We start from the raw sequence: 27,455 nt of genomic DNA, 5'->3' as shown, positions 1-27,455 counted from the left end.
ATAGTCCCTTTGTGAGTTGAGGCATCTTTACTTCGAGGCCTATATGCCTGTGCGTGGCTCTCGTCTTCCTTGCCCTGCTTCACCTCAGACAGAAGCTCGCCTCCCACCAGGGGTGGGGTCGTACAGAGGAGAACCTCCCATGTCCGCTGTTCACCTGCGCCTTGCGCTCCAGGGGTCTCCTTTCGCCCAGCCTCTCCCCTGAATAGCCATTTGCTCCGACCTTCCCTTCTGCACCCTCTTACAGCCCAATCCGATGCATGTCTACCCAGAAGTAAGCCCCATTCTAGTCAATGGGGCTTACTCCCAGGAAAGTGTGCACAGAGTTGCAGCCTGCTCTGTTTCTCGCTGGTGGTTGTTCTGCAGACAGGACGGCAGCCAGCCACGGTCACCCAGCTGGTACTCCTTCTCATGCAGGAGAGACGGGCAAGGCAAAGCGCCCTGCCTGCGCCCGCTGGAGAGCAAGGCGCTTCCACGCAGCCGGCGGCTCCGCCACGCGTCCCCGTGCACTCCAGCGCGCCCGCGGGTGGGCAGGGCCGGCTGCAGCAGGGCTGGGGTGACGCGCTCCCGCCCAGTCTCCTGCGCAAGGCAGCCCGGGCGGCAGGAGGCGTGGACGGGGCGGCACCCAGCCGGGAGCCACGCCGGGGCTGGAAAGTGCAGCAGGCGAGCAGGAAGGCAGCCGGATCGCTCCCGGGCCCGGCAGCTGCCTTGCTGAGCATGGCTGGGGACAGCGAGCAGAAGCTGCAGGGACACGGCCAGTCCGGCGCCCAGAAGCCTTTCCTCATCGGGGTGAGCGGCGGAACGGCGAGCGGCAAGGTGAGTCCATGTGGCCGAGCAGAGCATGGCCAAAGTAGCCTGTGCCTGTCTACTCGGAAGTAAGGCCCGTTAGAGTCTATGGAGCTTACTCCCAGGAAAGCGTGGATAGGATTGTAACCTCAGAGCCCAATCCTATGCCTGTCTACTCGAAAGTCAGTCCCATTATAGTCTATGGCGCTTACTCCCAGGAAAGTGTGGATAGGAGTGTAACTTCAGAGCCCAATCCTGTGCCTGTCTACTCGGAAGTAAGTCCCATTATAGTCTATGGCACTTACTCCCAGCAAAGTGTGGATAGGATTGTAACCTCAGAGCCCAAGCCTAAGCTTGTCTACTCAGAAGTAAGTCCCCTATGGAGCTTACTCCCAGGAAGTTGTGGATAGGATTGTAGTGGGTGTCAAGAACATGCCACTTGAACCTCTCAATTGCTGGATAGCCCTGGGGATGAGCAGGTCATCTGTTGGAAAAACAGGTCTAAGGCTGAGCTTCACCCCCACCCCACCCTCTTTTAGTTTTGGGACTTGCTTTTCAGTTGCCAGATGTGTCAGCAGCTACTTGTGGTGTGTGTTGGCATAGTGGTGCCTGCTGGCCCCCAGCGCTTATTACTAGGCTTACCTTCCATTTCCATCACCACAAGAATGAGGAGAGCTCAGAATATGCTGATGATTCCTCATCCAGAGGCTATGACTGCAGGCTGCAGTCCTGGCTGGTGTGTCACCTCTTGGGCCAAGGAGCACTGCATCTGCGACAGACTGTTGAGGAGAATGGGGCTGCATGACTGCGTGGATGCCAGGCCAGCAGTGCCTGGTGCATTTGCTGTCTGGCAAGCCATTGCAGCTGTCCAACAGAAGTGGTGGTGGATGATGGGCAAGGCAGGCCAGAGGTTCCCCAGGGTGCCACTGTTGGTGGTAGGCTGGGAAGGAGGGTCAAGAAGAAGGCAGTTGTGTCTTTCCTCCTTTCTTCCATTCTTCTTAGGTTTGTGTGCTTGCCCTCTGTGTTTGCCGAGAACCCCCAGAATGTGTCTTTAGTGCCTTTGCTCAATTTTCCCAGCCTTTTCAGTGCCTGGAATGGGATATGGTACAATTTGGAAGAGTAATGTAAGAACAGGTACAATGTTCCTCCTTTGCAACTAAGAAACCACAGTCTATATCCCAGATATTTGTAACTTGGTGTATGGGCTTTTCATGGCTGAAGGCTTTTCTTGTGTGCCATGCGACCCACAGTATTTCTCATTTTTCAAAATTAAATACTGTATCTTAGGTTTGGGATGTTTGTCAGTTGGAACCTGTGTATAGAGAAAGTGTCTCTGAGCATATTCATGAGTTCCTTTCATTCTCTCTTAACCAGAGAAACAAAGCCCACCGCCATACTTTTGAGTTTGAAGTGGTGGGCTTCTAGGGTAGTAGATAGGGCTTTCAGGAAGGTTTAAGCACCTCTTTCCCAGTAACTAACCACTAGTCTTGTAGCAAGAGGAGCAAGGTAAGCACAACACACTGCAGGGGCAGTCCAAGCTGAGACACACCTGAAATGGCACATATCCAGTCTCACCATCAATGTACACTTTGGCACCAGTTCACCACTGCCACTAATATGCAGCTTCTCTCCCCCTGCTGGTGTATTTCCTAGCTGCCACTTTTTGTGAAGTAGCCAGCATGGAGGGTCCTGGGGGTGGAAAAGAGAAGAGGAGATGGAAGCTCTGGTTATTTTCTTGAGCGCTCTCAGAATAACAGTCAGAAAAGCTAGAGGAGGAGAAAGTACAGTAAGCTCTTCTCCATCCACCTCTTGCATGCTTCAAGGAGAGAGCGCAAGAAGAGGATGAGACAACTGGTAGAGTTGCCAGGTAGGTGATGAATCAGGGAGCCTGCAAATGGGCATCCCCCACAGTCTTGCTATCTCCTCCAGCCGTCTACCTGAACTGAGTGGTTCAGTTGGCCTTGTGGCTGGGCTGCACTGACATGTTGCAACTAGCAACTTGAGCCAGGTTCAGTATGATGCTGAGTTTGCCACCCTTCTGCCAGACAAAAGTCTGTCCTTGAGTGGTCTGTTACAGAGAAAAACAAAAGACCAGACTGCCCTGGGAAGCTCCAATATGAATGATGCTTCACAAAAGGGCCTTGCTATGCTGCTTTATCTATGGAAAGCAGAGGTGGAGAGAAGGTCATGGGCCTCATTTTGTCCTGAGAGCTCCGTACCATGTTTCATTGCTATTTCTGGGTATGGTACTGCAACAACTGGGCAGTTGAAATGCCTAGATCAGTTCAATTTCCTTCTCTAATACAGTCAATATTTGCTTGGGATCCTACGTGCCTGAGGTTGTGCTTACAAAATTTATGTCCGTAATGAAAAGATTGATTGGAGACTTTGTGATCGATCTGCAAGGACATATTTGCTCTCTAGCCTTCCTGCTGCCTGCTTGCTTTTCCAAGACTTGCTTGATGCTCGTGGTAAAGCAGCAAGTTGGACCCTAGTTTAAATTCTGGGCTACTAGCTTCCTATTGCACTGACCTCCTTTATGATGGATTGTAGTTTTGTGTCCTCTGCAAGTGTGTGCTTTGTGCCAAGTGTACAGCTGTATATGCTATTGCTAGAAGTTTCTGAGCCAAAAAGGGGATCTGGTGTGTCAGACGATACAGATATAGTGAGCATAACAGAAATTTAGTTGAGTGGCTAGAACAAGTTCCACATGATTATTGCTGGGTACAGACTGTAAAAAGGACAAGAAGGGGTATTATTCGTGTGGTGTAGCTCTTAATGTCAAAGAGGGCATAGAGTTCAATAATTTAGGAAACTTGAGCAGACTCTTCCGCAGAATCACTGTGGGTAGTAACATGAATTTCCAAAAGTAATTTAGTACCAGAGACACACTATTGCTCGTCTGACCAAAACACTGAGGGTGATCTTGAGGTGGAGAAAGAAATCAGGGAGGCATGCAAAATGTAAAGTATTGTAGTAATGGGTCATTTCAATTACCTTCTCATTCAGGGTCAACCTATCCATGAGGCTGACTGAGGCCCGTCACTTCAGGCAGCAGATTAGCAGGGGGTACCCATGTTCATCCATCTGCTCTTTTCCTCTTCTCCTTTCCTCTCACTACCTGAATTAAAAAAAGAAGAGGATGGAGAAGTTGTGTGTCAGGGATGTTCTAGCCCAATGCTTCTCAAACTTTTTGAACCAAGACCCGCTTTTTAGAATGACAGTCTCTTGGGACCCACTGCAAATGATGTTGTGGCCAGAAGTGACATCATCAAACAGGAAAAATTTTTAACACCCACATATGATAAAATTGAATCAAATTAAACAAAAAGTTTATAATAATTATAAGTTTAAAAAATTGTTGAAGAAGACCCCTCCTAACACTCCCAAGCAGTTGCTGATCTATTTAAGAAAAATCCCGGCCCTCAGGGAGTCCCCAGTCTCCAATGAGCCTCTGGCCCTCTGGAGATTTGTTGAAGCATGCACTGGTCCAACACAACTTCTCTCAGTGTGAGGGCGACTGTTTGACCTCTCATGTGAGCTGTGGGATGAGAGCTCCCTCCACTGCTTGCTCTTTCACATCTGTGATGCAGCAGTGGCAGTGAAGGAAAGGCTGGCCTTGCTTTGTGCAAGGCCTTTTATAGGCCTTGAGTTATTGCAAGACCTTCCTTCATTCATATAAGTTCATCTTTAATATATTCATTTATGTAAACTTAGGTAAATTTATTCAAATTTTAAATGTAAATTAATTCTTTTTTCCCCCGGCCCCTGACACAGTGTCAGAGAGATGATGTGACCCTCCTGCCAGAAACTTTGGACACCCCTGCCTTAGGTGAAAAGGAGTCAGACCTGTTCACATTCACTGAGTAAGTGCATGTTTTTGGCTGGCAACAAAAAGACAACATTCTAGATAGCCCAAATGACTGTGCCTTAAAGCCAGATGGTCATAGAAACAATCAGAGGGGTCTCCCCTCACAAACCTAAGGTGACCCTGGACATAAGATTAAGTGACACTCAAGACCTGGTGTGATACGTAAGTACTGTTGAATTAACTGGCAACAATGCTTTCAAATTCAGCATTTATGTCAGTAGGAAATGCCTGGAGAGCCCCAACATTTCCTCTTGTAAATTCAATTGGATTTGAAAAAATAAAGATTTAAAAGGAAAAGTTTGGAGAGTCAAAACTCCAAAATGGTTTGGTGCAATAATAGAAGCGCTCATTGAATGTATAGTACATATGTGGAAATGTGCATCCAAATCCCAAAAAAGGAGCAGAGTTAAGTAAGCTATAAAAAGCCAGAAGGCTTTCTTAGAAAATGGAAGTTTTGCCCAAACAAGCACAAAAAAGAGCACAAACTGGCAAAACAAGTGCAAGTTAATGATAAAGCAAGAAAAAAAGAAAAGGAACTGTGAGGAGCATATTGTTAAAAACAAAGCAAAAAAGCCCTGATAAAAGTATTTTTTGAAAATACTTCAGAAGCGGGAAACCGTTGAGAAGTTTGGCCGTGCAACAAAGGAGGCGCATGCTGGAAGAGGTTAGGATGATTACAGGGACTCCTTGCGTCAGTCTTCACTGTGAAGATGTAGGGCAGATCCCTGTGCTTCAGCCGACTTTCAGGGAGGGAATCTGCAGAACTGTCCCAAAGAGAGGTGCGAGATGATGTTCTGGGGAATAATGACAATACAAATTGCTTCTTGGCAACTGCTTGCAAGCTCTTGTTAGTCATGTTGGCTGTGTAGTGTCCCTGCTTCAGAGACATAACACCTCTGTTGCAGGAAGCGGATCATGGGGCAGCATGACCTGGCGCGCCGATGACTTCGATGCCATGGCTGCTGCCTCTGCCACAGCCCTTTGGAAAAGAAAAAAAAAAAAGCTCTTTACCATGCTTCTTGTGCAGTTTTGTCAAGCCCAGGAGTGCAAGTCTCCGTTTTATTTAAAGAAATGACCGTTTTATTTAAAGAAAAGAGTGCAAGTCTCCGTTTTATTTAAAGGGTGAAAGAAGGAGTGTCTTTGTTTGCACTGTTCCTGTAAATAAAGTCAGAAATCTTGCCTTTTTGGCTTTAGGAAACTGCACAAGCAACAAGGGGGGGAGGAGGAGGAGAATCTGTTTCTCGTTTGGGCAAGTGGGAAGCAGATCGTTGTAGTTTGCAATGGTGGGCTGGAAGGAGGCAGGGACATGCCTGGGTGAAACACCTCAAATCCGCAACCCCCTCAGATGCTTCACAATCTTCTGCTGGTGCAATCCGCATCGCCCTGCCTCACAGTTGGGCCAGCAATGCCTCTGAATACCAGTTGCTGGGGGGGAAGTGATAGCAGGTGAGGACTTTTCATGCCCTGTTTGTGGGTTTCCTGTTCCTGGAAGCTTCAGGTTGGCCACTGAGAGGAGCAGAATGGTTGACTTTGGTTGTATCCAAACATAAGATTCTTCTTATATTATGGTTTATGTTATGTTTATGTTATGTAGTGGTTTGGAGGTTGGGAGCCAATGCAGCATAGATGGTAAACACGTGTAAATCACCATTTCCTGAGCTTCTGGAAAATTTGAGGGTGTTTTTGTGGGTTTTAAAAGTATTTACTGAGCTCTTAATATAGCAACAGTCATGGTAACATCTGTCTAAAGTTGTGGTGCATATTTATCAAAGGAAAAGTTAAGGTTAGAATAGTGACTTTCATATGTTTTGGAATTACATCTTTCCCAATTAATAGCTGAATCGAGTTAATGACAATAGGCTTGCTTCTTACTAACTGCTGTACCCTACCCGCTGTAACTGCATTCTCCAATGCAAGGCAGCTTGAATACAAGGAAGTAATGTCAATTGCACTAAAAAAACTAAGATGGTTCTCTGTTAAGGAAATAGACTTATCTTTTGGCTCCCTATGTCAACAAAATATTATTATTGATAGGAGTGATCCTTTCCATTTTTGCAGAGGAATAAGCTAGGAGAGCGTATTCTGCCTAGCACAGCTCTATCACTGTTGTCTTACAAATGGTGGGAATTGGAAGCTAGACCTTCAAACACTCGGCCTAACAGGAGTCTATATAAGGAACATAGACTCTCTTGGCATCTTGTTTTGTTTTTTTTCTCCTTTCTGAGGCTCTCTCACCTTGCTCAAGTGGAAAATAATGGAGCCAATGGGGGAAGTGGTGGCATCTTCGGCTTCCTCCCCCATCTTCACAGTTGTCTCTTGCTTTTAAGTGGGAGATTAACATGCTGTGTGTTGGGAACAGAATCTCTGTGCAGCCTTTCCCCCCTCAACTTAGTGACTTTTGAAATCAGAACAAGCCCCCAGTTGTTTGAATGTGTGTGTGTGTGTGTGTGTGTGTAGGGGGGGAAACCTCTTCTTAACAAAACATTGTTTTGTTAACAAAACATTAGTTTTTGTTTGGGCAGGAGGTTTGGTCTAGAGGGTAGAGCCTCCGTCTGCCTGAAGATAACATCCACAAGGTCGCCAGTTTGAGGCCACTGGCACCGTGCGACCTTCAAGCAGCTGACAAGCTGAAGCTGAGCTATTCCATCTGCTCTGAGCGTGGGAGGATGGAGGCCAGAATGTGAAGCCACATCAGAATGAAACACCTGAATGTAGTGGTTCTTGAAAGAAAGAACCCTCTTTCAATTGTAAAAATCCCTATTTAATAAGGGATTTAGATAAAGCCTGCCTATGTAAACCGCCTTGAATAAAGTCTTGAATAAAGACCAAGAAAGGCGGTATATAAATACCTGTTGTTGTTGTTGTTGTTGTTATTAGTGGCTTCCTGGGTGTCTCTTTTATGGAACGATTTTGTGGTAAATTGAGTTGCTGTTCTATTTTATTATCAAGAGCAAGGTAATAAATTGGCAGGGTAAGATACAGTAGGGTGGGTATCGGTAAGTAAAGGGATCACATTATCAGACTCTTGTGGGGAAATAAAAGTCTGTTTGTGTAATATAGTACAGTAATTATAGTGATTCTGTTAGTTAGCATTAATCTAGCAAATTTCAAGTGTTTAAAACACTTCATCATGCCTTGGAACAGCCCTTCAAGGTTAATTATTATCCCCATATCAAATGCGGAGGACGACGACAGTGGTTTTGCATGAGGGCAGCTGATCTGGTCTCTAGTTCAAATGTCATCACTCCCATTTTTACCACTGCTCTACTGCATGTGTATAAATTTTATGTGCTGAATTCTATAGGGAGGCTTGACATCTGTTTGCAGAGAATTTGTTTCATTTCAAAAATGTCAAATTTTTAATGCGATAGTGAAGGCTAGATTCTAAAATTCCAAAGCTCCAGCCTGAAGCCCTTTCAGGCACTGTTTACATGGCTTCAGAATGATGAGTTTCTGGGCAGTCTTTAAAACTGGCTTCAGATCACCTGTGCTCCTTGAAATTTGCTATTCTCTATGAATATGAACTTTCAATGCAAATTCTGCAGCACTGGCTTCTTAAATGCTGATGCTGTTCTCCTCTCTTATCCCCCAAATTGATGATGACATTTAGAACTTGCAGTTTATTTATTTATTTATTTCTTCCAGTCTTGCTTACTGATCAGCATAAGGCCTACATAGCTACCTGCCTGTCCCTCGTGGCTTTTTGTCATGGAACTTGGTGGCATCTGCTCGCAACACAACTTGGTGTGTGGTATGATCTGGCCTAGATATTGCTGTGACATGAAATCTAATCTGCCTACCTCTTTTTGTCACAGTCAATCTATACACCCATCACTTTTGCCATATCTTGCAAAGTCTAAATTCCACATTCTTGCAAAGTCTAAATTCCAGATTCAGCACGTTTATGCAAAGATTAGAATTTAGCACAAGTATATCATCATATAGTTTATTTTGACCACAGAGTGCATTTCCTAGGTGCACATGAACTTGCACAGAACTTGAATTCTGATCTTTGTTATCAGGGCAGTCAAGCCGTAGAAGTCTCCTGGATTATTCTGTAGTCTATTCTTCTGCGTATTCTTATAGGAACCCCTATTGTGTAGGTACAACTTTCTTTAGCTTTCCCAGCAATATTACTAGTATGTTATGTCTGGGGAAGGGGCTATTTACCTTTGAAGGTGATGGCATTCCAAGAGAGACAGTTTTAATCTGAGGCACCTGACACTTCAGTAACAGCAGCTACCTTAGGGAAATGGGGAACAATCCCTTTTTATTCACAGAAAAACAAGGACCATTTTCTGTCAATTCCTAGATAATCTCAACCATCCTGGGTTGAAGTGATTAATTTTTTTGTCAGAGCACCCTGTCCTCAAAAGAACCTGTCCTCCTTGCTTGTTAGCCCTCACCTACAAACTGAGAAGTGTGGAACTTGTTTTTGGTTACCCGGTGTTTTGAGAAAGGCATCCTGCACGTGGTCAGAAGCACTCAGTCTTTATACTACTGTATTACTTCTTTGTGGACCAATATAGATTGAATCCTTATTCTTGTGTGTGACATCTGTACTGTACTGTGAAGCTAAAAACAGGAATAGCCAATAGCATAGCTACAGCTGGAGTGTAACATGGGTTGAAGTTGTCATTGCACTTGGGTGTGTAGTACAACTACAATGTTGAAAAGGTTGAACAATAAAATTTTCCTGAGGCACATTATGCACATGCAGGACCACTGCATCACCCAAGGATACTCTGGAGGATCTGCAGAGTTGATTGGGACAGGATGAGGGCAATTGTGGAAAAATGGGTTTAAGGCCAGAAAAAGATGACCCCGGGTCACCAAAAAAATAAGTCAAAAAAAATTTTTTTTTTTCTCATGGCACATTTTTGACATGCAAGAGCAATGCGGGTCACCCAAGGAAACTCTGGAGCATCAACAGAGTTGATTGGGATTGGATGAGGGCGATTGTTAAAAAATGGGGTTGTTGCCAGAAAAACAATGACCCTGGAGTTATCAATAAAATAGTTTGAAAAATAAAATTTTCACTGGGCAGATTTTGGACATGCAGGAGAAGTGCTGGTCCCCCAAGGAAACTCTGGAGCATCAACAGAGTTGATTGGGAGAGGACGAGTGAGATTGTGAAAAAATGGGGTTCAGGCCAGAGAAACGATGACCCCGGAGACATAAAAAAAAAAGTTCAAAATATAAAATTTTCCCTAGGCAGCTTTTTGACATGCAGGTGCGCTGCCGGTCACCCAAGGAAACTCTGGAGCATCAACAGAGTTAATTGGGAGAGGATGAGGGCGATTGTGGAAAAGTGGTGCTCAGGCCAGAAAAATGATGACCCCGGGGTCATCAAAAATATAGGTCAAAATAAAAAATTTTCCCTAGCCACAGTTTAGGCATGCAGGAGCAGTGCTAGTCACCCAAGGAAACTCTGCAGCATCAACAGAGTTGACTGGGAGAGGATGAGGGCGATTGTGAAATTTGGTGTTCAGGTCAGAAAAACAATGACCCCGGGGTCATCGAAAAAATAGGTGGAAATATAAAATATTCTCTAGGCAGATTTTGGACATGCAGGAGCAGTGCTGGTCCCCCAAGGAAACTCTGGAGCATCAACAGAGTTGATTGGGAGAGGATGAGGGTGATTGTGAAAATTGGTGTTCAGGTCAGAGAAACGATGACCCTGGGGTCATCGAAAAATTAGGTTGAAATATTAAATTTTCCCTAGGCAAATTTTGGATGTGCAGGAGCACTGCTGGTCACCCAAGGAAACTCTGGAGCATCAACAGAGTTGATTGAGAGATGATGAGGGCGATTGTGAAAAGTGGTGTTCAGGTCAGAAAAACGATGACCCCAGGGTCGTTGAAAAAATAGGTCAAGATAAATAATTTTCCCTAGCCATACTTCAGGCATGCAGGAGCAGTGCTGGTTTCCCCGAGGAAACTCTATAGCATCAATAGAGTTGATTGGGAGAGGATGAGGGCAATTGTGAAGAAATGCGGTTCCAGCCAGAAAAACTATGAACCTAGGGTAAAAATAGATCGAAATATAAAATTTTCCCTAGGCAAATTTTGGACGTACAGGAGTAATGCTGGTCACCCAAGGAAACTCTGGAGCATAAACAGATTTAATTGAGATAGGATGAGGGCGATTGTGGAAAATTGGGGTTCAGGCCAGAAAAACGATGACCATCCCGATGAAATTGGGGTTCAGACCAGAAAAACGATGGTCATCGAAAAAGTAGATCAAAAAACAAATTTTCCCTAGGCAGATTTTGTACATGCAGGAGCAATGCTGGTCACCCTAGGAAACTCTGGAGCATCAACAGAGTTGATTGGGAGAGGATGAGGGCGATTGTGAATAAATGGGGTTCAGGTCAGGAAAAATGATGACCTGAATCAAAAAAATTGAAAAAATTGGCAAATTTTGGACATGCAGGAGAAGTGCTGGTCACCCAAGGAAACTCTGGAGCCTCAATAGAGTTGATTGGGAGAGGATGAGGGCGATTGTGAAGAAATGTGGTTCCAGCCAGAAAAACGATCACCCCGGGGTCATCGAAAAAATAGGTCGAAATAAAAAAATTTCCCTAGCCACATTTTAGGTATGCAGGTGCACTGCTGGTCACCCGAGGAAACTCTGGAGCATTAACAGAGTTGATTGGGAAAGGATGAGGGTGATTGTGAAAAAATGGGGTTCAGGCCAGAAAAACGATGTCCCCGGAGTCATCAAAAAAATTGTTTGAAAATTAAAATTTTCCCTTGGAAAACTTTGGACATGCAGAAGCAGTGCTTGTCACCCAAGGAAACTCTGGAGCATCAACAGAGTTGATTTGGAGAGGATGAGGGCCATTGTGGAAAAATGGGGTTCAGGCCAGAAAAACAATGACCCCGGGGTCATAAAAAAAATAGGAGGAAGAAAAAGTTTTCCCTAGGCACATTTTGGACATGCAGGAGCATTGGGGGTCACCAAAGGAAACTTTGGAGTATCAACAAACTTGATCTGGACAGTACTGTGTTACAATACTGAGTTGATTGAGACAGGATGAGAGCGATTGAGGTAAAATTGGTTTCAGGCCAGAAATGTGATGGCCTCTAATACCGTAGAGCAGAACTGAATGAGAAAGGGGCTAAATTCTCTTAATTTGCAAGTCAGTGCTGAATTTTGAATTGTTCATCTCTCACTCAGTTGTAGATGATAATTCCTTTAGAGTTTTTAGAAAAAATAAGATGTAAAATTATTAAATTTGGCAGTGGAGTTAAAACTTCTCAGTACTATGTTCTTAAATTATTTTTTTAAATCCTCAGGGTTCATTTTAAAATTGAAATTTGAACACAATTGTTTACTTTCATGTTTATGTGAAAACTCATTTTGGCTTTGTTCGTCTGTTTGGCTATGTTTTTTGTGTTGGGAATGAGCAGTTTACATCCCTCTTTGGGGTGGGGAAAATGGAGTGAGGGAGAAGAGAATCTCCTCTGAGGAAGGAAAACTCTCAGGAATGCAGCAGCTGCTGTTACTCTTACAGATGACAAGGCAGATGTTGCTTTTCATCCCAAAGTCACTGAGTGACAGAGTTAAAGCCCAATATAACAAAAGCAGTAAACTGATGCTAGTTACAACATCCAGTTGCTAACGTTAGGAAGATTGTGGCCTTTCTCAGTAAGTTTTACAGTGACTGCAATGACTGTGAATAGGAAGAAATGTGTGTAGGCTCTTCACTGAGGATTATCATGAACACTGCATCTAATGCTATACTAGGCACCATATACAAATTAAGAAGATGTAGTGCTGCCTGTAGGTTTAAGATCAAATGCTCCTTTTTCCTTTTGCTTACTCCCTATATATGTGCTGCTGGAAAAAAGACTTGGTCTGATTCTTTTGTTACTCTTAAACTGCCTATCATTCCAGCACAGTATAATCTGGATAGCCGCCTGGAAAAGAATCTGGTGCTTGCATGCAGACTGGAAGAGGAAGGATTAGCATCTTTCTATCCGAATGAGGAAGCAATGAGTTAGTGACTACATGTCACTGCACCTGTATTGACTGAACGTGGCCACTGGTGTCATTGTCTTTTGAAGATTACTGTATAAGAGAGGACAAGAGCTGGCTGCACAGGGTTGGCAATCTCTTGGGAGGGAGGAACTATTTGGGGCATGATTGCACCTCCTGACATGTAAGGGTTCAGTTCAACCATCCTTACATTAATTTGTATGCAAGGTGGATTGCTTTCTGTGCATGTGCAGCTCTGTGTGAGGGTTTGGGGTGAGCAGAGAAAGAGCTGTCTTAGAGCCAAATATAATAATTCAGGAGGTGGAAAAGTTGACAGAAGGTTATTTTTTCCACATTAGACATATGTGAAAAATAGTCTTGTGAAAGTGCCCCATGCATTGCAACTTTCGGGTAACCCCTCTGAGCTACAGGTTTTATTGATGGGACTTAAAATAGTTTTTCATGGTGGATTGTACAAGTCAATAAAACAAATTCAGAACTTCTCAAAGCACCCAATGCCCAACGGTAAACCCTAGCAGATGTGTGTTTTCTTGACCAGGTGGCCACTTCGCAAGCGTTTTCATATAATATCATTGATTTGAAGGTCTAAGAAATGACAGTACCCTGAGAAACAGATAGTGAACTGATAGGGAAAAATTAACCCCTTCACTTGTAAGCTTCAGCAGTGTAGCTGCTTTGTGCTAGCTGTGCTTGACTTAAAGACCATACCACTTTGTCACCCTGTGAGGCAAAAAAAAAAAGACTAAGGCCTGGTTCTGGGTCTTTCTTTCCTTTGAGCATTATGTTGTTTTTCCTGTTGAGGTGATTTGGAGGGAACTGCTTAGACTAGGCAAGGAGAGGGTGGGTGGGTGAGCTTACTCTCTTACTCCGTGCCGTCAACTGGAGTCTGTACTGCACTGAGTGAGAATGAAGTGCCCATTTATACCAAGAAAACCATTGCCAGAAAAGCTGTAGGAGCAGAAGTTCCACTTCCCATTGCCCCATCATGAGTAAGTAACACAGTACCTTGGTAGCATTTTTTAAAAGATATGATAGGTTGCAATTATTGTTGTTAATTGAAATAGTTACATAGGAACACTTTTTAATCATGGTGATGCCGAGTCCTCTCATAGTGAAATGGCTCTTTGAACTAACCCTCTTGAATGGTTGTGCAATGTTGTATATTATGGGGGAGGTGTCTCTTGTTACTGCTTTTGTGTTGTTGTGATCTATGTGCTTCAACAGCTGTTCTTTTTTCACTCATTTTTAGATTGCTTTGGCTCTGGAGGAGACTCAGTTTCACTTGACAAACAGTGAGGATAATATAGGTGTGGGAAAACAATTTTTGGGATTGTGAATTCCAAGAACCTTGCACCCTGTCCCTTAATAAAATGTTAACTACATCTCGTAAACTATGCTAGTATTTTTATAACCTCTTTGAAAACTGTAGATTAGCACCAGCACAGTGGTCTGTCAGGGTAACTAAACAAAAAAGTCATCAGTATTTTCCAGGCTGTGGCTGCTGTGCTGTCATTCAAAATGTCAGGAAATTCTGAACAAAAAATGTTTGCTACTTTAACTGGGTGGGAATATCTGGCCTAAGAATTGTAGGGCAGATGAGGCCCATTTTGTGTTAGTCTTCTTTGTAAACTTAATGGTAACTCTGTTGATTGGTAGGAACAAAAGGTTGCAAGTGAAGAAGAGGTCTAGGAAGAAAAAGCAGGAAGGGGCACAAGTCTGTCTGTTTATGTGCTTTTCACAGCAGGAAAGTCAATACTGATAGGTAGTAACCACTCCCAGGCTGATAAAGGCGGAGAGTTAACGAGGGAGGAGAGTGAAAATACTGTATACCAGTCACAGATGTAAACTAGGCAGGTGGAGGGAGCATTTTTATGTGGTACATGGTAGTACTACTGACTGAGTGAAACGTTTACTTGTAGTTTTGGTTGTAAGATGACATGTGTTACAATTATTTACCCTCTTTCTGCTGATGTATTCATGGTGGTTTACAATCTAAAGAGGTAAAAGGGAGGAAAACAAAACATATTTGGGTACCAACACTTATGTAAAGTGTTGGGTGAAATAAGGGAGACTGTTCAGGAGGAGTTGAATGACATTGGTTTTAGCCAAGCAGATGAAGTGGGCCTTGCTTTGTTATCTCACCCTCAAATGCAACTAGATGAGTGGTTTTCAAAGTTTTAGCACCGGGACCCACTTTTTAGAATGAGAATCTGTCAGGACCCACCAGAAGTGATGTCATGACCAGAAGTGACATAATCACAGGAAAATTTTTGACAGTTCTAGGCTGCGATCCTACCCACACTTATCCAGGAGTGAGCCCCATTATCTATCACCGTTAAAAGCATATACATATTGGCCTGTTAAAAATACAGATCCGTAACATTTTCCCAAATGCAGTCACATATCATGGTAGCATCAAGTCTAATAAATTAAATATAAAATACTGAAATGAATGGACACCCACCTGAAATTGGCTTGCGACCCACCTAGTGGGTCCCGACCCACAGTCTGAGAAACACTGAACTAGATGAAATCCCTCTTGAACATTTGCACCTCTCTTTCAGATTCTGTGCTTAAAATATAAACATCTGTGTTGCTATGCAGTGCGCAGGCATACCACTTGTACTCCAGAACTGAGGGCCACACTGCACGTTGTATTAAATGCGTAGTTTGGCTCTGTATGGCTAATGCTATGTTCTCACCATCTGCATTTTTTAATTCACTTACCACTTGTACCTATGCATGTCTGTTCAGATGTAAGTTGAATTGTTTTCAAGAGAATATACTCTCGGGTGTGTGTAGGAATGCAGCCTAAGGCTGCAATCCTATACACACTTTAATGGGAGTAGGTCTCATTGAATGCAATGGGACTTTTGGGTTGACATGCATAGGATTGTACTGTATCACTAATAAAACCTGAGAGTAGTACATTTTGTCTTGTGAGTGATTGCATTCTCAAAAGATTGCAGTCTTGGCTGCCTATGCAGAGACAAGCTCACCAGTTTAGGCCCTGCTCTATATTCAGTGTGTTGCTGTCTTATATCATTTGGATTAAGCCATTTTTTATAGCAAGGATGCTGAGTGACTTTCCTGCTGTTAATCCTCCTGGCCAGGAGATCTGGAATTTTGCATCACATAATCCTCTCCAGCTAAAAAAACTCATAATGCTGTAATCCAGGGGACTCCAAGCTACAACCCGAGGGCCACATTCAATCCACCGGATGTGGCCCCCGCAGCAACTTAACCTCACAGCAACTTAACCAGTTTTCTCAACCTCGCAGTTGGACACTTAACGTGCAGTTTGGTCTGCTGCACTCCTTTCCATATGGCCAGAGTGGTGTCAGCCTGGCTAACCCTCACTTTCAATCACTTGAGCCATATGTTTTAAGATCCTCAAACCATAATTATTAAATGTTAACCTCACCTCTGCAAATAAAACAAATTGGGCTTTTGCATATTGACTTTCAACAATGCTGTAAAACAGTAGTGGTGAGGAAATAGTGTCATTTTTCCACCTGTCTAAAAATTCACAACAAACTAGGTTTCCACAACAGATCAGGCAGAGACAATGTGCCATGCATCACTTGCCTACACCCTATATAAAACTGATTTTTTTTTAATATGCAAAAATGTATAAAATGTACAATGTGGCTCTTGCAGTGAAAAGTTTGGAGACCCCTACTATAATCTAGAGTAAGCTATCTGAGTAGGACTATTCCACCTGTGAGGAGAAAGGGTTTATAATATCACACCATTGGTTGTAAGTAGGGGCTTGAACTTTGTGCTGAAAGAGCCACTGAAAGTCAGCCCCACCATTCTCGTTTCTTAGCATTTTATTTCAAACTATCACTGTGCTTTCTGGTTTTTCTGGGTGCACATCTTAGGAGATCTTCCTTCCAATAGCCTCTGGACTATAAGAAAGGGCCTTTAACTCTAGCCTGGTAGGCCCTTCAACTGAACCCATACAGCACTGGAGCCTTCTTGACTCTGTTATGCCCTCCAGCACCCAGATATAGTTGTATCAAGCAAAAGGCCATGTATAAACTTGAAAGCATGGCAGACTGGTCTCAGGGTGGGGAGGGATGCAGCAAAGCAAAGCTCTGGGAGAAGCTGGAGGGAATGATGCTGAGAAACTGGAGGGAGTGTCTGACCTCCAGACACTCCCAGAGCCAGAACCATCTTCCTTTTCTACCCTATGGGAAACTGAAACAGCTCTTAAAGGAGCAGGAGAAGATAAAAATGACTGGAAACGGTTTCAGTAACTGCTGGTTAACAAGATCTTCAGCTGGGGGCTTATCGTTGACAATAACAAAAAAGTATGCCATGGTTGGGCCCTTGATATGTCCCTGCTAGACCAGCTAGTCACTTGTATTTTTGCTACTCCACTGGACCATATTTTATATTTCAGGCTGATGTTGCATTATTATATATGCAGGGAGATCCCTGTCCCATGACCAGGGGCAGATGAAGTGGGTTCTGTGCAACTGGAGGAATGCATTTTTTGCCCTTGCAGTCCTTCAGACCAGTTCAAATTTATTTTCTGCCAGTTCTGAGTCTCTGCTCACTTTCTCTTCTTCGAATCTTCTGCAGTCCTCTGTTTGTGCCAAAATTGTCCAGCTGCTGGGACAGAACGAAGTAGACCATCGTCAGAAACAGGTTGTGATCCTCAGCCAGGACAGCTTCTACCGAGTATTCACCGCAGAGCAAAAAGCCAAAGCCCTCAAGGGCCAGTTCAACTTTGACCATCCAGGTGACTTGCCATAGAGACTAGGATGGGAATGGAGAGGCAAAACCATCCCTGCATAGCAATAGGGATCAAGTCTTCAGCCTCAAAGGCAATCTTGGGAGACTGGGATGTCAAACTGATACTGTGTAATAATATGTCCTGCTCAAGATGGAAATTTGGGGGCTGATTAGAGATGAAGTAGCTACCCTGGCTGTCGAATTATGGTGCCATTAAGGATGTCATAATGGGAAACATAGATATGATTCACAGCTAACAAAAATACATTAAAACAAGACCATGAAGTATCAGGAAAAAAATTAAAACAACTTAAAAACACATTCCACAAAAACCCGAAGTACCAGGCAAGCCAAGCCCAAGCTATGCTGGTGCCTAAGACAAAGACTTGATGTCATCCACCTACCCTGGCATGTGCAGTGTGCCGTGCAGATTTTTTTACTCTGCTCCCACTAACCCCTGGTTTGCTGCCTCATGGGGACCCTACCCTCAGCTTACCTCCCCTTTCCTCTTCCTCCTGCCGCTATCCTTTCCTGTACCTGAAAAGGCAGAGAAGGAGAAAGTGGAGAGACTTGGTGCAGTTTCTCTTCCTCTCTCCTCCACTTTCCCTACCTTTTTAAATGGCAGGGAGCAGAAAGGAGGAGGGCATTGGTGTGACAAAGCTGGTAGCTCTTTAATTTCCATGCCGCTGCCAAGGCCCCCAGCTGTGGCTTCACTGGGGCGTGTTAGAGAGTTGACCCTGGCAGCAGGGAAAAAATAGCAATAGTGCTTGGTAATAATAAAAATAATCATCTCCCCAGAAGCATTTCCTACAAAACCATGCCTTCACTATGCAGTGAAAACTATAAGCAATGCAGAAGCAAGGTAGGCCTTCCTAGGTAGTGCATTCTATATTAGAGGTGCCACAACCAAAAAGACCCCATGTTTTGTATCCACACTCAAAATTTCTCAATCTACAAGGAAGTTCTCTGCAAGCCCCATTGAATGAAGTAGGAGCTGTGCAAGAGCACAGTAGCAAAAGGCTGATATAGGATATAAGATATATAGTATAACGTTCAGACTTGTATAAGGAAGACATGTACTAGGATGCTGCCGCTGCCTCGTTAAGGAGGCCTACCCCATACCGAGACCCAAGTCCATTTAACATTTTGTCTCTTATTCTCTCTACAGATGCCTTTGACAATGAGCTGATAGTTAAAACACTCAGGGAGATCACGGAGGGGAAAACAGTTCAGATACCTGTTTATGACTTTGTTTCCCATTCTCGGTAAGTGTGTATATTCTCAGCTTTACTCTGTGCTTTGGATGTGATGCTATTTCCCTGCATCTGCTTCTCCTTAGTCAAAATTGTCATTGAGCCATTGCCATAGGGTCTCTGTCTGTCAGACTTTGGCCTGACTTCAAGTCGGGTAACATCTAGGAAAGTGCAATTGTACTGCAGGGAGATGGCCCAAAGACAGCAGACAGAATCAAGGCAGACTGGGGTCAACTGCCAGATTGGATAGATCAAGGGTGTCAAACATAAGGTCCATAGGCTGGATGCATGCTGTGGAAGCTCTTTATCTGGCCCTCCGGCTCTCCCAGCACCACATGGGAGATGCTTCCCCACAGACCACCAGATAGGGTGAAGAATGGACCCGCTGCAGCTGGCAACAAAAGCAGCAACCCACAAATCTCTTCTAGAAATAATAAATCTAATCTTCCCTAATTACTACAAATCTAATTGTATTTTTGTGGAGGTTTGGAGGGATGGGGTGGAGGGTTGCATGTGATCCATGAGTATTCCAATATTTGCCTCAGTTGCCTCCATGGGCTTCTAAATGTTGGGAATCACTGTGTGCTGTACCGGATCAGTCATGTATCATTACTACAAGCTATTCCAAGAAACTGAGGTCTTCATTTAAATTATTGCTGGGTTCTTACTGAGTTTGGCAGGTATATGCGAATTGATGCTCTCAATGCACACATTCCATATTCACCATCATCACATTCTTCCTTTTGGCACAGCATTAAGAGACAACATTGCAACCACTGAAAGCGGAAGGGTAGCACTCTACTTTCTCACATCCAATTGCTGTAGCAATGTCAGGCACCGGGCTCCATTGTTAGTTTGCACCATTACTTAAAGGAAAGCCATGTAATCTGAAAATGAAGTTCTTTCAGGGATAAGGCAGATTTAGCAATGATTACAATGCTGAACCTGTGTCCTTTCCCTAGCGGTGCCTTGCATTCCTTAATTGCTGCATATCTGCCACGTTCAAATCTGTATGTATTGGCTTATTTCACATGTATAAGGACCCAAGTTTATTTAAGGAGATGTCTTAGGGCTCAAGCCTAATTTGCAGTAAAACAGGCAAGCCAGTAAGCCTGTACTGTATCCAGTGCGAGGTAGATGTAGGCTTGGGCAAAACACATAGTAAGGGGATTTCATTTCCCTTAACCTAGGAAACCTCAGGCAGCCCTATGAAGCTACCTAGATCTGTATCTGCAATTTTGCTAGTGCAAATCGAAGTGGCCTGTGTAATGCCAGTCAGGCCAAGGAAAAGGGGTTAGAATCTGGTCTATGCTGCCACGGCCGGTCCCACCACCCCCCCAGGTTCAGTCTGCCCTCCTCCTGCCCAAAAATATCCCTCCTAACCTCCATTCCTCCCTCCCGCTGCCCTCTCCTGCCCCTGTGCTGGCCTGCCTGGGCCGGCACAAACTTATCCTGTTCCAGCACAGCAAGGCTACCCTCCTATCTCCTCCCATGTAACAGCAAATGTGCTTTATGGCACATTTGCAACACTCAGGAGCCGGCACAAGGGACTTGTGCTGGCTCAGGCAGGGAGCGGGTTTGGATTCTGCTGTTAGTTGCTTAAGGTATTTTCTCCCTTTGTTACAATAAGGATTGCAGCATTGCTTATTGCAGCTGTCTGGTTTGCAGGAATTAGAAAAGTTCGATCTCATTGTTAGAATCTTTTAGGAAGCTTCTCCAGTCATTGGGAATTTTGCTGGCTCCTGTACCCTCACCTCACTACCCCACTAATGTGTAAATTCAGCCTTCAGGCTGGACTGTTGGTACAAATCAAATACAATACCACGTCTGTTGTATTTGACACAATATGCCTCCAAGGCAGGGAGGACAACATCCTTTGCATATTCTTCAAAAGTTTTTGCTACAGTCCAGTGTTGAGTATTTACCATGCTTGCTCATCTATGATAACACCATCTGCTGGTGGGCTTATTCTGTGACATGGTCACTGCATCTTCAATGATTTTGACCAGTTCTCATACCTGTGAATTTTCCCACCGTCACTGAGAAATACAGGGGTCGACAACATTTCGTGCTTGCAAAATTCTTGCAAATCCAATTTGTTTTTGCAGGAGATGGAGAATAAAGGTTATTCCTTCATTGTCCTCTGCTGTGCAGCTAGCTGGTGTTTGAAGAAAGACATTTGTTCTTCTTGATAGGCTAGAAGGAACTTCCATCTTCATTGTCTAGTGCCGTTCTGAATTACTTACACTTTTCCCTGCTTTGATAGTGTTGTGTGAGAAATGTGTTTATTCGTGATCAGCATGATCATGGTGCCTAGCACCAGGTTTGATTCATCTATGAAAGGGTGGCCCATGTCCACGGTTATGGTGGTGAACTTGCAAACATTGTCTGGGAATGCTCAGTGGGTCTGCTTGCTCTGCTCATGGTAACAAATAGTATTCTTTAAATATCTGATTTCCATAATAGTATCCTGTTCATTAACTAGACATTATACTTCAGGGCCAGCAATTGAATTCTCCGTCAGTCTTTCTCACTCACTCTCACACAGTCTTTCACTCGCTCTTTCTAAAAATAATGCATCAAAAACTGACACCGCTACAGTTAGTAAGATGTTTGGTATGACTAGAGAGTTTGTCTTCGCAGTAAAGATTTAAGATGCAGGCATCATCCTAGATTCTCAAGTGGATTTTGTTTTCAAGAACCATACCACAGTGAGAATATCCTTGTCAGGTTTAAAGTTTGCATCAGAATTTGAGTGATTCTCATAAATGTTTAAATGTATGTATTCCACTAAGAATACTTCTTTCATATGTTAATAGCAAAGAAGAGACTGTAACTGTGTACCCTGCTGATGTGGTGCTATTTGAGGGAATCTTGGCTTTCTACAACCAAGAGGTTCGGGACCTGTTCCGGATGAAACTCTTTGTAGACACAGATGCAGACACCCGACTCTCCCGCAGAGGTAATTTGGGGGATGTCCCCTCCTCATTGCATGTGCACAGATGACTTAGTATGTTCTGAGCATATGTATAGATAAGTCTCGTGATGTATTGGGTTATTGTGAGTGTGTCCGCAGAATCAGTGCAGCCTGATTCATTATGTGTCATGGCTTTGATTTGTACCCTTTTAGCGCTGTGGAGAGGGTTGGCTTTTGCTATTGGCACCAGAATCCCTTATGCAATTACTTTTTCATATTCAGAGCAAGCAGTGGGACTAGCTCTACCAAGTGAAGAAGTTGAGCTGATCAGCTTCCAGCATTCCTGTAAACACATTGCTAGTGTAACTGGTCTCTAAAGGAGGGCTGTACCTAGCCTCCTAGAGCTTTGTTTTCTTTGTTCATGGCAGCAGTTCACATGGCAAAGGAGACTAACTACTCCTTAAACTGGACAGACTTCATCAATATTTGGGACCAAATGTGTGAAAGTTCTGTGATTCTGCATATTTTTCTTTTTCATATTTTTCTTTCAAAGTCTCTTATTTCACAGTTGGCCATGCTCCCCCATCCCACAGTTGTGGATTGAGGCCACCAGAGGAGGAATCCCCCTTTTATAAATTGCAACCTGAATCCACCCACTGGGGAAAACAAAAAACAAAAAAACTATTGTATTCGGAGGAGGAAACTTCCAGTTACTTGTTTCCTCAGGTGTGCCTTTAAGATCTGCATGATGAAGGTACCTTGCTGAAGCAGGGTTCGTCTGGTCAGTGGCTAGATGGAAGCTCTTCCAGGAGCTCTCTTGTATGTATTGAGTTCCACTGGAAAAAATAGGATCTAATTGATTTATCACATACCGTGTAATCAGATCTGTTAATCAAATTACAGATTTTATAATCTATATAACCTAATTTGCAACATTTCATTACACTAGATTCAGTGTGGTTCCCAAACTGTGGGTTGGGGCCCCCCAGTGGGTTGTGACCAGATTTTTGGTGGGTCACGAAACTGACAAGATGATAGCTGTCAAGGAAAAGGTATTGAGCCCTATAGAAACCAAAATAAAGCAGCATATGTGTGTTTACTTGTGAGTAGGCAAATGTGCCTTGGTCCATTTCAAAGAGCAGGCCAAGGGGAACACAATGTGGCCAGAATGGTCACAATCTGATGAACGTGGAGCTCAACAAATGCTCCAGAAAGCTGTGTGTGTCCCCCCATCGTAAAAACGATTTTTTTAAATGGCTCTGTCCCAATACAGTGTGTTAAAAAGGTGGATCCTGGTACTAAAAAGAGAAAACCAGGAGGGGGAGATTAATGGTGGGGGCCAGCCCATCCATGATACTGGCGGACGTAGTTGCCTCAGGCAGCAGATTGGCAGAGGGCACCTATTTGCCTCTACCTACTTGCCTCCACTGCTTCTCCCACTCCCAGGATTGAAAAAGGTTGAGGAAGATAGTGGAAGAGGGTGAGCTAGAATGTCTCCAGTGCTCTTGTGCTTTCTTCTCCTTCATGCTTCCTCTTCTGCTCAATTTCTTTCTTCCCTTTTCAGTCTAGGGAGTGGGAGGAACAAAGGCTGATGCATCACCAGGTAAGGGCATACAGCATTTGGCATATCAGCCTCAGGTGCCAGGAGGACTTGGACTGAACAGATAATCTTTGCTGGAAGCAGAAGTCTCAGCTTCTTAAGTCACTTCCCAGCCACTTTTGTTGTGATGCAGCATCGCCAGAATGTGGTATTTTTTCACCAAGCAGTCATCCCTGTTCCTACTGACTTTCAAAACAAATCATTCCTGTGTTCAGGTTTTGTTTTATCTTCCTCACTGTGAGTAGAGAATTGCTGTTTCCAAGAAGTCAAGAAGAAGACTCCATAATCTGCTTGACTGGGCAGCCTGTGAGCACAGCTCTGCCACTCACCTATTTCTTATTTTTTTCCTGCTTTAGTCCTCAGAGACATCAGTGAGAGAGGCAGAGATCTCGAGCAGATCTTATCTCAATATATTACCTTTGTCAAGCCAGCATTTGAAGAATTCTGTTTGCCTGTGAGTAAAGGAAATGATCCTGCATCCACCTTGGGTTTGGGGATGGCTGCAGGCCTCAGAAAGGGAGGGAGATTTGGCTGGTGCTCCTTGTTCTCAACTAAAGTGGTATGTGGTTTTACCTGTGAAACATCAGTTCTGAATAATGGGGGGGGCGGATTTGTTGAAAATGAAGATGTTTTGGACACCCACTGAAGTAAACTCTGATGACCGCTACATTGGCACATCATGAAGCTTCCTGGGTGACTTTGGGCCAGCCACTATCAGCTCACATTCATCACAGGGTTGTGAGGACAGAAGTAGGAGAGGAACTATGTACCCCATTTGGAGAAAGGGTGGTATAAACATGTGAAAACCAAATAATGGAGGGAAACCCCTGAGTTGTATCATTGTAGAAGTTGCCTGTCAGTACTTTAGGAAACCTTCCAAATTCTGTGCTTCCTTTCAGCTGGGCCTTGATAACTGAATGCCTTACTGAGAATATCTTTCAAGTCTTTGGCAGTTATTGCATTTACTCACAAATTTTTATCTATAACTCTCAGTCCGGGATGGCAGGCTTGGATGAATGCACCCACTGTTGCAGATCCCTGGGGCTGTTTCTGCAGAACTTCCTCAAAAGATCCTGCAACAGCTGTCAAAATTTTGTGGTTACTGATGGTGAAGGAAGGGACAGTTCTTCAGGCTCCTTGCTGAGTGATATCAATTCTGGTAGGAGGGGTGGAGAGCAAGGAAAGGGATCTTCATCTTTGAATTGTTTGTCAACCAGCAGTACTAGGAAGAAAAATGCACAGGCACCTCTGTCAAAAAAGCGTCCGTGGGTCCCATTTTCAACTCATTGTAACGTGTGTTTTTTTTCTTGGCAGACCAAGAAGCATGCTGATGTGATTATCCCAAGGGGAGTGGATAATCTTGGTGAGTAGGAATCAAAGTGGGTGGAGAGTTGGATGATCCAGATATCTTTGCATTTCAGTCTTGACTATTCAGGGAATGAGTGCATTGTCCGGTCTCGAAATGAGTGCATTTCGGCCGGTCTCGAATATCCCATTCCTGGGCAAGGTGATTGAGCGGGTGGTGGCGTCCCAGCTTCAGAGGGTACTGGAGGAAACTGATTATCTGGACCCATTCCAATCTGGCTTCAGGCCGGGGTTCGGGACGGAGACTGCCTTGGTCGCCTTGGTGGATGACCTTCGCCGGGGGATGGACAGGGGGAGTGCAACCCTGTTAGTCCTGCTGGACCTCTCGGCGGCATTCAACACCATCGACCATGGTGTCCTTCTGGGCCGGCTGGCCAGGTTGGGGCTTGGAGGCACTGTTTTGAAGTGGTTCCACTCCTTCCTGGCTGACAGATCCCAGAAGGTGGTGCTGGGGGATGCCTGTTCGGCACCCCGACCTCTGAGGTTTGGGGTGCTGCAGGGTTCCATCTTATCCCCCATACTTTTTAACATCTACATGAAGCCGCTGGGAGAGGTCATCCGGGGGTTTGGAGTGGGTTGCCACCAGTACGCTGATGACACCCAGCTTTATCTCTCCTTTCCCCCTGATTCTGAGGAGGCGGTTGGGGTCCTGGATCGCTGTCTGGAGGCGGTTAGGGACTGGATGTGGGCGAACAAGCTGAAATTAAATCCGGATAAGACAGAGGTGCTCTTGGTTCGGAAATCCACAGCTCGGGTGCTGGACTATCGTCCTGCTCTGAATGGGGTTGCACTCCCTCTGAAGGAGCAGGTCCGCAGCTTGGGGGTTCTCCTGGATCCACAGCTGCTCCTGGAGTCCCAGGTGGCGGCGGTGGCCAGGGGAGCCCTTGCTCAGCTTCGGCTGATTCGCCAGCTGCGACCATACCTGAGCTGCGCGGACCTGGCCACAGTAACCCATGCCCTAGTGACATCTAGATTAGATTATTGCAATGTGCTCTACATGGGGCTGCCTTTGAAGACGGTCCGGAAATTACAACTAGTACAGAACGTGGCTGCTCGTGTGGTTGCCGGGGCACGTCGGTTTGACTCTGTTGAGCCGTTGTTCCGGCGGCTACACTGGTTGCCGGTTCTGTTCCGGGCCCAATTCAAGGTGCTAGTTTTGACTTTTAAAGCCCTTTACGGCTCGGGTCCGGGGTATTTGAGGGACCGCCTCCTTCCCTACAATCCGGCCCGTGCTCTTAGATCTTCTGGGGGGGCCCTTTTGACTGTGCCGCCACTAAGAGATGTGAGAGGGGTGGCGGCCAGGAAGAGGGCCTTCTCAGTGGTGGCCCCCGAACTGTGGAATACCCTCCCCTTAGAACTGAGAACTGCTCCCTCGTTGCTAATGTTTCGGCGTGGACTGAAGACCTTTTTATTTCAAAAAGCTTTTAATTGTTGACAGGCTGGCTGGCGTTCTTGCTTTTTATATGAAAATCCACGAGGTTTGTTTTGTTTTGTTTTTAGCTTTTTAATCATTGTAAATTGTTTTTAACTGTTTTTCATGTTGTATTTTTAAATTGTTTGTTAGCCGCCTTGTGTGCCCGTTGGGCAAAAAGGCGGGGTACAAATTAATAAAATAATAATAATAATAATAATAATAATTGTCCAAAAAGAATACCTAGCAAGAGAGACTCTCTGTGCAGAGTATTCTGAGCTAATAATGTCCCCAGACCCTTTTATAGAGAGGGGCTGGCAATAGTAATGTGGTATCTTGACTTGGTGAAAAATGCAAAGTGCAAAATTTGAAGTTGTTTAATGTCACCTCTTTGGCATTTTTTGTTGACTATTCAAAGCAAACATTCTGCTCAGCAACTTTATCACCTTGCCTGCTTTACCTCCCTCCTCTCAAGCTCTGAAAGCAAATGCCACTTCATTAAGCTTAATAAAGTGCAGGAGAATTGGACTCTGCTGGGAGAGCATGCCCCCTTAAGACTGAAGTCTGTTCTTCTGTTGGGGCCTTCAGGGGCTAGTTGGCCCAGAAACACCAGATGGGCAGAATTAGAGCAGTTTAGTTGTTACTCTTCAGTTAGAGCCTTGAAGGTCCAGTATGTTAATATGTCATCACATTTTCCTGTTTCCAGCTGGCCATCCTAGTAACAAGACTTGTGCTTGGTTTGTACAGATGTTGTTAGAGCTTATATGGGGACAACAGAGATTGGGCTTTCTGGAGCTTTGAAAACACTGCCCTGATTGGGGTAAGGGTGCAAAAAGTCTCAGGTCTGGAGAATATCTGCCCTTGGAGTGTGCTAAATGTCTTTTGCCTCACTGCTAACGAAGCACAACCAGCTCCACATATCTGTTGTTGGAAAGAAAAGTTTTCAGATTGGTGGATTTGACTTTAAGCAACCGTTATTTTCAGTATCTCTCATTCTAAAAGTTACTTTTATGGAGGTGCAGAGCTCTCAGTAGCTGGAAAAGATCTACCAGAATGAATAAAGGAAGACTGGGAGGGATTCAGATAGGGTCAAGAAGAATGGTAGTGTGGTGCAAAGCTACCATGTGTTTGGAGAGAGATGGAGAATTTTGGAGAGAGAAATGTGGAGGGAGAGAAGTCAAGGCACTTAAGGGGTATATTTTGTCTCGTATGACATAACAAGATTTAACTGTCACACTTTTTATTCTGTCTGGACTATCTTAACCTCGCCTTTCTTTCTTCTACCCAGTGGCCATCAATCTGATTGTGCAGCACATCCAGGACATCCTGAATGGAGGTCTTGGCAAGCGCCAACCCAATGGGTACCTGAATGGCTACACCCCTCCTCGCCAAAGACGGTGTTCAGAATCAAGCAGCCGACCACACTGACCAAAGGGTTGCAGGGAGGCCCTGCACTGTTGTCCCTCTTATGTACTGCACTGTCTTGGCGCTTGCCCTATATTCAAGAA

The 27,455-nt window shown here is 44.5% G+C and overlaps 1 protein-coding gene across 1 annotated transcript; it reads left to right on the top strand.

Annotated features, from left to right (window-relative positions):
* Window positions 1–714: 714 nt before the first annotated feature.
* LOC136648812 (uridine-cytidine kinase 2-like) lies at window positions 715–27,455 on the top strand. Its single transcript, XM_066625061.1, has 7 exons — window positions 715–813; window positions 17,249–17,408; window positions 18,570–18,666; window positions 21,474–21,616; window positions 23,528–23,625; window positions 24,486–24,534; window positions 27,236–27,455. Exons 1-7 carry the CDS (start codon window positions 715–717, stop codon window positions 27,373–27,375), a joined length of 786 nt encoding a protein of 261 aa, XP_066481158.1. The 3' UTR covers window positions 27,376–27,455.

This window comes from Tiliqua scincoides, chromosome 4 (assembly GCF_035046505.1).
Source record: "Tiliqua scincoides isolate rTilSci1 chromosome 4, rTilSci1.hap2, whole genome shotgun sequence".
In the NCBI taxonomy this organism is placed as follows: domain Eukaryota; kingdom Metazoa; phylum Chordata; class Lepidosauria; order Squamata; family Scincidae; genus Tiliqua; species Tiliqua scincoides.
The sequence above is the reverse complement of the archived record's forward strand: the minus strand, read 5'-3'. Positions and strand labels throughout refer to the sequence as shown.

Coding starts and splice junctions, on each gene's coding strand:
- LOC136648812 (XM_066625061.1), top strand. CDS start 715: ATGGCTGGGGACAGCGAGCAGAAGCTGCAGGGACACGGCCAGTCCGGC. Junction 814..17,248: donor GCGGAACGGCGAGCGGCAAG/GTGAGTCCATGT, acceptor AATCTTCTGCAG/TCCTCTGTTTGTGCCAAAAT. Junction 24,535..27,235: donor AAGGGGAGTGGATAATCTTG/GTGAGTAGGAAT, acceptor TCTTCTACCCAG/TGGCCATCAATCTGATTGTG.